Source organism: Nicotiana tabacum, chromosome 13 (assembly GCF_000715075.1).
Source record: "Nicotiana tabacum cultivar K326 chromosome 13, ASM71507v2, whole genome shotgun sequence".
Taxonomy (NCBI): domain Eukaryota; kingdom Viridiplantae; phylum Streptophyta; class Magnoliopsida; order Solanales; family Solanaceae; genus Nicotiana; species Nicotiana tabacum.
Genome location: NC_134092.1, coordinates 24,782,836 through 24,795,979, shown reverse-complemented (window position 1 = coordinate 24,795,979; position 13,144 = coordinate 24,782,836). Strand labels below are relative to the sequence as shown.

The 13,144-nt window shown below is 34.3% G+C and overlaps 2 protein-coding genes across 2 annotated transcripts; one reads left to right on the top strand and one right to left on the bottom strand.

Annotated features, from left to right (window-relative positions):
- The first annotated feature begins 518 nt into the window (after positions 1 to 518).
- Positions 519 to 8,431, top strand: LOC107764016 (RING-H2 finger protein ATL2-like). The gene is made up of 3 exons (XM_016582540.2): positions 519 to 1,045; positions 2,026 to 2,123; positions 7,616 to 8,431. The coding sequence occupies exons 1-3, from the start codon at positions 881 to 883 to the stop codon at positions 7,938 to 7,940; spliced, it is 588 nt and encodes a 195-aa protein (XP_016438026.1). The 5' UTR covers positions 519 to 880; the 3' UTR covers positions 7,941 to 8,431.
- Positions 8,432 to 9,943: 1,512 nt separating this feature from the next.
- Positions 9,944 to 12,435, bottom strand: LOC107764015 (cytochrome P450 77A2). The gene is given in 3 exon segments (XM_016582539.2): positions 9,944 to 10,647; positions 11,439 to 11,998; positions 12,000 to 12,435. Coding segments are annotated over 3 exon segments (1,539 nt in total). The 5' UTR covers positions 12,320 to 12,435; the 3' UTR covers positions 9,944 to 9,988.
- Between the last annotated feature and the right edge of the window lie 709 nt (positions 12,436 to 13,144).

The following is a 13,144-nucleotide window of genomic DNA, read 5'->3' as shown; positions in this document are numbered from 1 at the left end:
CGTTTTTTTCAGTTTTTAATAAAAATAAATTCAGTTTTTCAAGTTTTTACAGAAAAAATTGCTTTAGAAAATTTATTTTTAGTTTTTACAAAAACATTGTTTTAGAAAATATTTTTCAGTTTTTTACAAAGCAATTTTTTTGTAAAAACTGAAAAAATAATTTATTTTTTTTAGTTTTTAGTAAAAATAATTTTAGTTTTTTTTTTAAAAAATTGCTTTAAAAATTCTTTTCGGGTATGGGCAATAAGTTTTTTTAATTAATTAGAAAATATTTAGAATTGACCTACATGACGATGACACGTGTCTTTCCGTTTAAACGAGGAGTATATTTGAACCCAAAATATGACTGCAAGGATATAGATAATTTAATAATATAACGAAAAGTATTCTTACACTATTTTCGAAAATAGAGAGGTATATTTGGCCATGTGCCGTTAACAAAATATATGAATGTTATTATTTTGTTGGGACAGACTAATAAAAGGAGTATAAATTTAAGAGTCACAACCCGCCATAATAATGTAGCAGCCGCCTGATACAAATAGGAGACCAGGTCGATGACACATCAATCACAAATTTGAGTTTCAATTTCCAGAAAAAGGAAAAAAATTCCAGCGTGGGATTTTCTAAAAGTAGAGTCAACTTCCTTTGTTGCGTATATAAGTGTGAGAATATCTACGAAAGTTGGTATCTTGAGAAGAAAAATTGCCTCATCTATACAATAAAGAATTTGGGTGCTGTTTAAAGTAAAGTATTACAGATTGTTGGGGGTACAATAAGATTAATTTCGGATGGTAGTAACAGAACAAGACTTGAGATTATTTTCATGGATATTTGATTATTGGGCTTTTGACTGGACAATAAAATCAAGTTGGAAAAGATGACATCTTCAGTTGTGAATTTGGTGATGACTGTGATTGGGTTTACAGTGAGTACCATATTCATAGTATTTGTTTGCACAAGGCTAATTTGTGCGAGAATTCAGCACCTGACACGGCGGTCTTCTGCATACACTACTTCTACTTCTAGATCTGATCTTAGTACTGTAAGTACTGTACTTTTCTCATTTATGATTTAAAAAAGTTCTATGTTCATTTTGTTAAATGAAGGTGGTGGTGGTGTTGACCATCTTGAGCAAGCCTACACTAATCTATTATTACCCTACTACAACAAGAAGCTGGTCTATAGATGTTTCGTGTTGAAAATACTGTGTTTAGATGAACCTATAGGGGTTTGGTTCAATTGTGGGATAGACAAGGATATTTCATTTTGGTATAAAATTTATACCGGACATGGGATAAATACAATCCCAGATTCTATATTGGGATTAGTATCCTTATCCTAGTAACTAAACGACCCCATAGTGTATAGGGTGCATCTGCTTCTGACTATGGCCCACAAGAAAAGGTGTGATCTGCTCGCTAAAGTTGAAGCTCACACTTAGTCTCGAGTGTTGTAGCTAGGAGATGTTCTTTCCTAGTTTTCATTGTTGTTCTATTGTTTGCTACTTTTTTGTTGAGAGATACTAAATTTGAGTTGTAGTAGCAAGTATCTGATCATGACTGTAGTTTTGATTGGTTCAATAGTCTGGCTGATACATTATCATGTAGGTCACGCGGTTCTGTGATGTTTACTTTGCTAGGTTTGTCATTTGTGGACTTTTTGTATGCTTTCTATGGCTTGTCATATTCTTTGTTTTGAAACCTTTCAAACATTAACTTATGTTAGATTTGCTTTGTGCTTGTAGGTCCATTTCCCTTAACTTCACAACTTTTACGACATATGGTAGCTATATTAACCTTGTATTAGTTCAATAGCTTACTATATGTCACACATATTGAGTTCCTCTTTTGTTTGTATTCTGCTTTAGTAGTGGATCTCTGTCTTTATATTGGTGGTTAGTCTCTGTAGCTTATAGCTCGAGAAGACGAGAACATTGCCATTCTACTATGAAGCTTGATGATTTTCATGTGAATCACTTGTTCCTGTTTTTCTTAGACAATAGTTCCTGTTTACCCTGTACAGTTGGAACGTGGTTTACATGGTCTGGAGCCTCTTGCTGTTGCCAACTTTCCAACAAAGAAGTATAGTGATGCATTTTTTACCTTTGCAGAAGATACTCAGTAAGTTGAATCTTTCCCCAACTCATATATTGAACTAGCTTACATAAGTGGCAGTTGTCTCTAGTTGAGTGTTTTTGATTTCTTCATGAGTGGACTATTTTAATTATTGATTCCGGAAAGAAAATTTATTTTTGATGAAAACACGATTGAAAATATTGGCCGTTATAGTAGGATTATGGATTTGATTTTGGATTATGTTAACATTAATAACTTGTAAAGTCCATGCGAGTTAAATCTTAATATGACGGTTAGAAACTTTCGAAAGTTTAAGCCAACAACGCTGCAGAAGACTGATGAGTGGACAGGAACATAGTGAATACCTGACACTTGACGTGGTAATATCATAATCGCCTTCATTTTGAGATTTTGGAAATTCTTTATTATTTTTCATCTGAATCATGGTATCAGTTGAACGAATGTTAGAAATGAAGAAAAACTCGCTGCTCGGTGCAACATAGTTTTGTGTGCTTAGAAGAGACTGTTGACATCCATGTGTAGATTGTCTTATTTTCTATTCCAATCAACGGCCTCTTACCAGGTGATACTTAGGAGGGCCAGATGCTCATTGAATGATAAGAAAGCTATCTCTTCTTAGACAATTTCAGATGTTCAAGGATTGCACATTCTATTCTAGATTTAGCAGGTCTAATTTAGGGAATTATCAATAGGCTGACCGGTGCACGAAGGTCTTTCAGGATTATGTTAGTGTTAAGCGGAGAAAAGAAAGTAGATTCTGCATTAAGAAAAGGTAGTGCCCTATCTACCGAGAGAATGCAGGCAAACTCGGAAAAGAAGGAGCCAGTTCGGTGTATGGTTTGAACGGATAGTTACAGACAAGCTTAAAGCAGCCTCAATAAGTTTTGTCTGAGGCCATCAAAGCTTCAGTGCAGTAGCACTCCTGGGGGCTACCTACACTCCTACATAATAAATGTAGGTTTGACACCTAGTTGAGGGTATGTGGGTGTTCCCCTTCTGCTCCATTCTGATACCCCGTCATCATCATTTCTCTGAAGAGGAAGAAGTGACAGTGTTTTTGGCTTTTTTACGAAGAATAAAGTTAAATCAGACATGACCTGCTAATCGTAGCTGATATTGGGGGGACATGTTGATTGATAATTTGGACATTGAATCCAAGATCTGTTCTAATATGGCACTTGGTGACAGATATACTTTTTTCCCCTTAATTTTAACTTCTCATCTGTTGTTTTTGTAAGTTCTTACTTTGTTGAACAACCAAGTATAGTGGTCATGGTGAATTGTGGTACTTCCACAGGTTCCTCAGTGTGAATTTCTTTTGGTGAAGTCTTGTCAAGATTCAATTCTGAGTCTAACTGGATTATATGAATTATTCGGGATGATGCTGAGGGAAAACCAGGTGAAGGGAAGAGCACGAAAAAGGAGACACTTTTGGTTAGGAGACTTATCTAAAGCTTTGAACTTTTAGCTGTTTCCACTGATTGCAGTTGTAGTTACTTAAATCTCTTCCTTTTGCTTTAGCCTGTGCTGTTTTCCTCCATTTATATGAGAAACAGCAGTAGGCCTACAAGTATAGATGGGTGAACTGAATCAGGAGAAAATTTAGATCAATTAGACGCTACCTGCTAAATTGAAAAGTAAATATAGATAAGGTAGTGGACAAGATTGTGGAATGCAAAAAAATTGTTACTCTTTAGATGGACATGTTTGAAGGTGATGCTGATATTTTCATTCAGGAAGAACCGGTGGGAGGTTGCTCAGCTTAGAAATGTTTAAGCCAGCTTTCATTTGCATTTCCTTTGTTAGATACGCCATTGCAGAGACAAAAGGTTGCATATTTTGGATTTAGCCATTATGCTTAAAAATTCCTTTCCTTGAACTTGACCTTTTCTCAATATCTAATATTAGAGCAATCAAAGTACGCAGTAACCAACTGTTGTCAAAGGGGAAAAGCGTTTAAAAAGCGCTCCAGGTCTATCCGGGTTTTAAGCACAAAGCATACTTAAAGTGTGTGCTTTACTTTTAAAAAAGCGCAACAAAGAAAAGTTAAAAAATTATATATGTAATGCAAGAAAAAAATAACAACTTTATTCATAATGATTATCCTTAACAATTAATATAATTTTGCCAATCATATTTATTGTTTAGAACCACTCTGTGCTTGACCGAACTTTTGGGCAATGAGACGCATGTCTTGCTTACACTGAACCGCAGCCTAAGTGAGGCGAAGCACCTATCCTGAGCTTCTCTTAGCTTCAGGGCTTTAGCGCGTCTCAACTGAGCCTTTGACAATGCTAAACCTATCCATATGCAGATGCATCTTCCACATTTTGATTAAAGGATTGGGACATGCTTTTATCATTTATCACAGACCCTTTAGCTTTGGATAGTGCCTTTTTAGCTCAGGAAGACCTACATTTTCAGCAAATGAAGTTGTCCATTCATTTACGTTTGCAGAGCCATCTGCATTTCTTTCCTCTCCTCTCTGTTGTTATTTGATGCATCCAACTCTTCTTCTCTTTTCAGAAAGAGAGAATACTGAATATTATGAGAAAATCAGACTTTGTCTAGATCGGTGAGAATCACAGTAATGAGTTTCATTTATTCAAAGATTAAAAAAAAACGAAAATACAAAAACTTTATCCTAGCTGACTGCAGTTCTTTACCTAGAGAGGGATCTTTTTCCTTTTGCATTTCTGCACTTTTTTGACCTTAAATTTCTTGTCAAGCGCTTAGTTCTTCAACTTCCATAGTATTAATGAGTGCCCACTGAATTAAGATGAAGAGGTCTCTTTTGTGTCCATTTGCTCCCAGCTACCCTATAATAAACTTATTTTTGGATAAGCAGGTTGTGACTGTCATGTTTTACTGAAATGACAAAAAGTTGATAGCTTTCAGTTGTGAAGATTTTTTAGTCAATTATGTGGTCAAAACGATCACCAGTTAGACCCAAAAAGCCTGCTAATTAGAATCTTTTGGAGAAAGCAAAAGGTGTCCGTTGTTAGCTATTAAAGTCGCACCAAATCCGCTTCCTACGGTTCCTACTTTCTGAGCTTGTTCAGTTTTGTGTTGAGAACCTCAAAAAAATACCAACTAAATTTATGCAAAGGAAGTGTAATAAGAAGAAAGATTAGAAAGTTTCAGTTTATTATGAAAGGAAGGTGTTAATTGAACACAGGAAATAGTAGCTTTCAGTCAACGAGTGTGTAGCATTTACTTCTTGAATCTGTGGCTTTCTCCTGTATGACATTGACACATTTTCTCTGGAGTAAAACAAGTTCTGATTTTCCGCGTATCAAGCTTTAATTTTATTCAAGAGGCAAGGAGTAGTAGCTGCCACTAATTTCAAATACAGATCACACTAGCAAAATGAATTGGATTGCACATTATCAGCTACAAGATTAACAAATAAGCCACATAAACACCTAGGTCTTGGTTTGTCAGCAAAATAGTGTGGCTATCAGATGGAGTTCTTTACAAATTTGTCTTTCTTTTGAGCCTTGTCCCAGCAAAGAAAATAAAATACATTTCTAAAGGAAAACACAACGTACTAGTTTCTATCCTATCTGGCTTCCTAGAGAATACATATCTTTCAGTTGAAAGTTGAGCTCATATTACAATTAGGGGTATGCTACTTAGATTTTGTCTGCAACCTGATGTTATTATGTGAAAAGACTGTTTGATTTCAAGTTAAAAGAATGAAGCTACTTTAAATCTGGTATGAGCAATGCTGTGCAGAAGATGGGAATCAAATATACATGGAAGTAAAGAGGAATTATTTCCTTCTTGCCGCAACTCAAAATGGAATTCATACTTTCTTGTGGAGAGCTCGTTCAACTTGAATCTGCTTAATTAGAATGTATTTATGATTCATCTTTTCACTTTGACTAGGTGAAATAATCAATTATTTACAATTTTGGAAAGACGTGGGAATGAACTGACATTTTGCCAGGTCATTTGTGTTCACTAGTACATACAAACAGTAAAGTAAAAGAAATCTGACACCAAATCTGCATGACTGAATTGTTTGCATCACTTGATGTTTATTTATCTAAAGTTTAACGATCATAAGAATATTTTTTACAGATTGGAGTTCTTTAGTGAAGTCAAAGAAGAATCAAGTTACTTTTATTTTGGGTTTAGAAAATTATGTTGGATGAAAAAAAATCATGTATTAGGTAGTAAATGTAAGATTGAGGCAATTATTTAGCATGGATTCTCCAGTGTCCTATCTATGAAAACCATTAAATTGTGGTTGCATAATGCACTGCATTACCATAGAGCTCATACTGGTAGGAAAACATCAACTGGTGACTTTTCAAATAGTGTGCACACAGCATTAGCAATCCATTTCTTCTTGTGTTTTCAACAATATATCAAAGAAAGGGAAGAGGTAGAGGATTTGTTTGGAGATTACTAGAGGTGGTATGTGTTACTATTTAGTTTATTTTGGCCACAGAATGCTATAATTGAGGTCATGCAAGTACGTTTTAGTGGGCTTTCTCCATCAGAAATATCGTTAGAGGAGGCTGAAATTATTTGTGTTCACTCAAAGATTTGGTTTTGTATAGGTCAGTTTAGAATATGGTATTGAGCCAGACAAAGAGATCACTAGTTTGATGGAGATTTAGTACTGCTAGAGGTAAAATATATTTTTAATTTTTTTTCTTATGGGGTTTAAATCACCCATAAAGCTTTGTAGCATCTGTGGTTACTCTTTTTGTCTCTTCATGTGAGTAAAATACCTTACTAATCAAAAGGATCTCTTCGAGACTCAGGCCAGGAAAGGTAAATGAGAATTCCCTAAGATCAGTCATTTCTGCTTTACTCCAGCAAGTATGCTTGTTCTTTCATGACACATTCAGGAGAACAAGGAGTTGTTGAAATTCTATAGTATGAAGGTGGATTTAATTCATCTTAATCTCTATTGATAGTACTTTTCTTGACTTACTATGTGAGTTTATTGAGGTTAGCCGTAAAATGATTTACATCGTTTAAAATTTTTATACAACGCCAATATCCCAGACAAAGTCCTCTTTATGACCATTTTCATGTTTCTCCTGAATGTGGTGCAGCTATCTTCTCTAGTTGAAAAGAGAGTAGAGTGTATTTTCTGGTGTGAATTAGGAAAATATATCACTTGCTGCATTTGTCTTGTAATCTATAAGTATGAATGCAAGTAAAAAGATGCAGTGTGTGTGTGTTTGCGTTGAATACCATGTCCGACACAATACATGGGAGACATGTCCAACATGCATCCCGAAATAGAGTATAATGGATATAGAGGATCCATATGGCTGATTCCAACAGCTGGACAATTGTAGAAGTAACATGTATTCTCTCTATCCGATTATGTGATAGGATTTAAACGAGATACCATTCATAAATTTGTCTTGAAATGGAGCCTTTTTGTTTATGTTGTTTTGTTTGTCATGGTATCAGTGTCTCCTCCAGTGTACTTTTGAAAATATTCGGCCAATCACCTTCTGACTGCCTAGTGTACTTCATTGACACAGATGCACAGTTTGCCTTGCGGAGTATCGGGAGGAAGATACATTACGTATTTTGCCATTATGTGGGCACTATTTCCATGCCACGTGTATTGACATATGGTTTCGGCAGCACTCCACTTGCCCAGTTTGTCGAATTTCTCTCCGTGAGACTGTTGAGACAAAGTGCTTTATGCAACCCTTGTTTAGTTCAGCTGTCCGATCTCAATATGTGACAGACTCTCTCAATGTTAATTCGAACCAATGCTCGTCATCAGGGCAGAGGCTTTCTTCAAGATTACACGATGGCCAGAGAACGAACCACACTAAAGAGAGTGCATCAAATACATAAGCCTTTAGGCCACGAGTGTAAATGGCGAAATTGGCAGGAACTTAAAGGTATTTACAATGTTGTGATAATAATCTAATTATGCAGATTTTGCTCATGCTTTCTTTCAAGTATAGCATAGTGATGTCTGTATACAAATATACAATGGACCTAATGTGATTCGGCCCTTTCCTGAACCCTACATGTACATAACAGGAGCTTAGTGCATCGGACTGTCTCTTTTTATAGCAAGGTGATGCCCTTTTTTTTTGCCTGCCTTCTTTTGTATACTATACATCAGCTGGGGTGGATAGGTTTTTTGTAAGTCAAGTCAGGGTAAACATGTTTTTTTTCTTTTTGTAAATATTGTTTAGTTTAGGTGGTGGTAGTCCTGTAGAGACATTAGTTCAGCTTCCTTTCTGGCTATACATTGCAAGCTAAGATACACTATTACACTAGCTTATCAGTTTATGTAAATAGACATGCTGATATGGATGTATTATGATTGTTTTGATTCATATTGATGTGTTTGCTCAAACGAAGACAAAGAGACATGCCAGTTAATTAGCCATAATAATTGATAGCTATACATAAAGATTTTTGAAGCAACAATAATTTTTAAAGCTGTACATTTTTAAAAAAAATTTAGTCAAGGACAGAGAAGAGGAAGGGCATAGCGAGAATTGAACACACAAAAATCAGTATTATGAAGAGTGCGGTCCTTTTCCGGACCCTGCGTGATGTTTCGTCTGCCTTTTTTTTTAAAAAAAAAACTAGTTTTGGTTATGCTAATATGGAAGTGATGTATCATTAATGTTGTTTAGGTTGGAAAAATGACGTATAGCCGTTGTAAAAATAATAGTCGAAAAAATGTATAAAATTTATATATTTTTGTATATATATATACAAAAATTATACAAGTTTTATACATTTTTTCGGCTATACAAAAATATATAAATTTTATACATTTTTTCGACTACTAAATATAAATAGTTTCTGACTCGGGTTAAAAGTGATAAGACCCCTTTTAGGTTTGTAGTTTGGTTCCTTCTCCTTTTAAGACCAAGTTTTTTTCCTTAAAATTCATGAATTTTCCTGTGCAATTGATAAAGGATGAAATGTGTATTCCATAAAACTGAAATAAAAAAGTGAAGGGGAAGAGAACCGAGTAGAGGGTTAGCTTTGGTGTAATAATAAAGCAGTAGAGAAGACTCAATTGGCTGGTTTTTGGGTCATCATGATATTCTTTTTGGTTTCTCAGAGGTTTCGACTATTCTGGATTTACACCTTGTAAGATCCATTAAAGGGGAAGCGCGCTACTAAATTTCGCTATACAATTTGGCTTTGTTATTTTAGGACGTGATTATACTAAATTTTAATTAACGCGTTGCGTTTTCAGAAGACAAAAGAAGAAAAGATAATCACATAATTGCAACTTTTTGGGTTTATATTTCATATGCAAAGTAAATTTTTGCTTCCGGTCTTCTTTTATGACACAACAAAGTACTTCTGAATTATAAAAAAATGGATGATTGGATTGAATAGTAAAAGAAAGGGAAATAGAAAAAAAAACATAATTCAAAATGTTTCCTTTCCACTCTTTTCTTTTCCATTTCGATCAATCAAATTTGAAACAAAAAACTATTTCGATATTACACCAAAAGAGAATGGCTCAACAAATTTCCACTAGAATTAAATAATCAAACAACTCTTCTAGAAAAGTAGAAAACACATTTTGTTTTGTGGAAGAGGGACCCTCTTGCATTGACATTTATTTGGCAGAGATAATAAAGAAGAATAAAACAGAAAAATAAAAGAAAGAGTACTATGATGACTTCATTAAATGCTTCTCAATTTATTAGTAGTACTATTTTAATACAAAATCCTTAAGCAATAAAACTAGTTTCACAAAATTAGACGAAAGATAAAAAATCATGAAATACAAATTGAACCCCCACCCCACCCCACCCCACCCCACCCCAAACCACCCACCCCCCAAAAAAGCGAAAAAACATTTTCAACAAAAATAAATAAGGAAATATATTAAACTATCTTTAAGCATAAAAACCCGCTTACATTCTAGGCTTAATCTTAGCTCTTAGAGTATTTTTCATCACCACAGTAAATTCCAACTTTTCACTAAAATCCACTTTGGTATTTTCTGGGTAAACGGACCATTCGAATTCTTGAACCAATCGGGCCAACATCAAGCTCACATGAACAGTCGCCATATTCAAACCGGGGCAAATCCTCCGACCCATACCAAACGGTATCATCTTCACACCCGTCACACCAGTAATATCAGCTTCCTCCTTACCCAAAAAGAACCTATCCGGGTTAAACTTCTCGGGTTCGGACCATAACTTCGGGTCATCAGATATTCCGGGTAGGAATATCTCCACATTCGCATCGGTGGGTATGTCATACCCACCTAATTTAGCTGGCTCAATTACTGCATGAGTCAGCGAAAAGTACGTAGGAGGATGTTTACGTAATAATTCTTTTACTACTGCGTTTAAATATGGCATTTTCTCTATGTCCTTTTCGTCAACTTTTTTGTTGTCCCCAACTGTGTTTTTGATTTCTTCGTACAATCTTGATTGTATACTTGGGTTTTCAATTATTCTTGCTATGGCCCATTCTATTGCTGTTGCTGTTGTGTCTGTCCCACCGTTAAGGAACTCTGAACATAATGTGACCAGTTCAGGATTTGTTGGGGCTGAATTTCTCCCTGTTATAAAATAAAAAAGAAGAAGAAGAAATGTTATGTGAATACAATTTTTCTTAAGGTGATATTGTACATATAATGTTTAGAGAAATAAAAACAAATTAATCCATTCAAAATACAACAAAGCTGCGGTATACTGCAAATTGTATTAATTATTGCTATTTCGCATATAATATTTGTATGGAATTGAAAGAAAGGAATTCTAAATAGTTATCTTCTTTCATAAAGAGAGTGTCCTTTTAATTTAAAACTTACGTAAATTTCAATTTATATTTAGATTCAAGTTTCAGAATAAAACTAAAAATATCGAGTCTTTTAATATATAAAGCCTTCATATTCATTTTTGCCTTCCTATGTATATGTATATCATGTGTTCTAGTATATACACGTACACACACTATTCCTTTGTTTCATTTTATATATATATATATATATATATATATATATATATGACATTATTTAACCGATACAGAGGCAAATTCAGAATTTATAATTTATGAGTTCCTAGCACACCCTCAAGTTAATATACAATAATAATTATATTTACAGTCAACTATTATAAACCCATAGCCGGTACTCTAGATTTGTCACCGACTGAATATGAAATTAAGAAAGAAAGAACTTTGACACATACCAAAAATATCCTTGAAACTTACATGATTTTAGACATTTGACATTTCTATGAATATAAGAGCATGTTAAAAATAAAAAATCTATTCTTTTCTAAAAGATTAAAAAGAAAAAAGTGTTACTCCATATAAAATGGAAAGTACAAACTATCTAACAATACTTACCTTCAACTTTGAGATCGAAAAGTGTGTCAAGGTACGAGAATGAAGCTGCTGTTTTATCAGAATCTGGGTTGCTGAGAATTTTCCTACGTTTTTCAATGAATGGTACGATGGTCTCGATCTGTTGTTTCCGTACATTCATGGCACGTTTTCTTTGTTTGGAGAAAAATGGACTCAAAATTGGAAGATAATCATCTAATCTTGGATCAAGAACAATCAACACAGTTTTCATCATTTCATCAATTGTCTCAATCGTCTGTTCATCCATTTCTACACCAAAACACATTGCCAAAAGAATACAAAAAACAGCAAACCGAGCATTTTTTAAAACCCAAACGACACCGTTATTTGCTTTAGCTTCCACTTGAACTTTTTCAATCATTTTATCCATAGCGGTTACCCTCACATTCCTAAACTCTTTTAGCTTCATTGAACTCAGCCCGTTTTGAACCATGTTTTTTCTCAAGGACCGCCAGACGGGGCCGTAAACCGCTGCGTTTACGGTGAACTTGTCGCAGCTGAATACGGTCCTGGTCGGGTTTTCGCGAGGTCTGCTCGCGAACCTGACCCTTCTGGACCAGTGCCTCGTGGACCAAATCGGCACTGGAGATAATAATCATGGTTCTTGTACCCATTTTTAGGGTAAAAATAGAACCATATTTTGGACGAAGATCTCTCACGTATTGGAAAAATGGTTTTCCAGAACGTGCTACTTGAAAAAGATTACCTACAATTGGCCATCCAGGTGGTCCAGGAGGTAAATTCAGTTTCTTTGATTTGTTTTTTTTGGAAAACAAGAAGATTAGACTAGAAAGAGCAAAGGCTAAAGCAGTGAAAATGAGATGATAATAAGGAGAAAGTGAAGAAGTTGAGAAAGAATCCATTGAAACAAGAAAATATTGGTGAAGTGAATACTCTCAATATTCTTTTGTGTGTTTGGACAACAAAAAATGAGAAAAATATAGGAGTATATAAATAAGAATGAGAAGACAGCTTGAAATTACAGGTGGGGGAATGGAGGAATAATTAAGGCTCCTCAACAGAAGAAAACTGTGGGTGTTAAATGCACAGGGCATAACTAAAACCAAAGTAGGAAAACAGTAATGGATAGAAACAAAGAAAGTCTATATTACTATGGATTTAAGTCATATTTATTGTAAACTATGTTGCTTTGACTCTCTAAAAAAAAATATATTGTTGTACTTGTATTGAATTTTTTAATAAATATATTATTTTTAGAGAATTTGATACACACTCAACGATATTTTTAAGGCGTCCGAATATTATATATTGATAATATAATAAATTTTATGCTATTACTATAATTTACATACTATAACAAATTTACAATTTATTTTAGGTTAACTGATAAACACTTATCAAATAGATTTAGACGTCCATTACTACAACAATAGGAATTATCGAAGGACAAATTCTGTAGCAAAACATAAAAATTCGTCGCTAATCTTATTTAACAACAAATTAGTAACAAATTATCAAAAAATTATATTAGCTACGAGCGATTTAACAGCACATTAGCAATAAATTCATAGTGGTCATAACCTTAAATTTTGAAATGAATTGATCGTATAAATATTTTTTACACCATAAATCTAGAGCTTTTAAACTGGTATACTTAAGTCCAAAGTAGGAAAACGGTAAGGATAGAAACAAGAATGTATATGCTACAGATGGGTGAAGGAGATGGG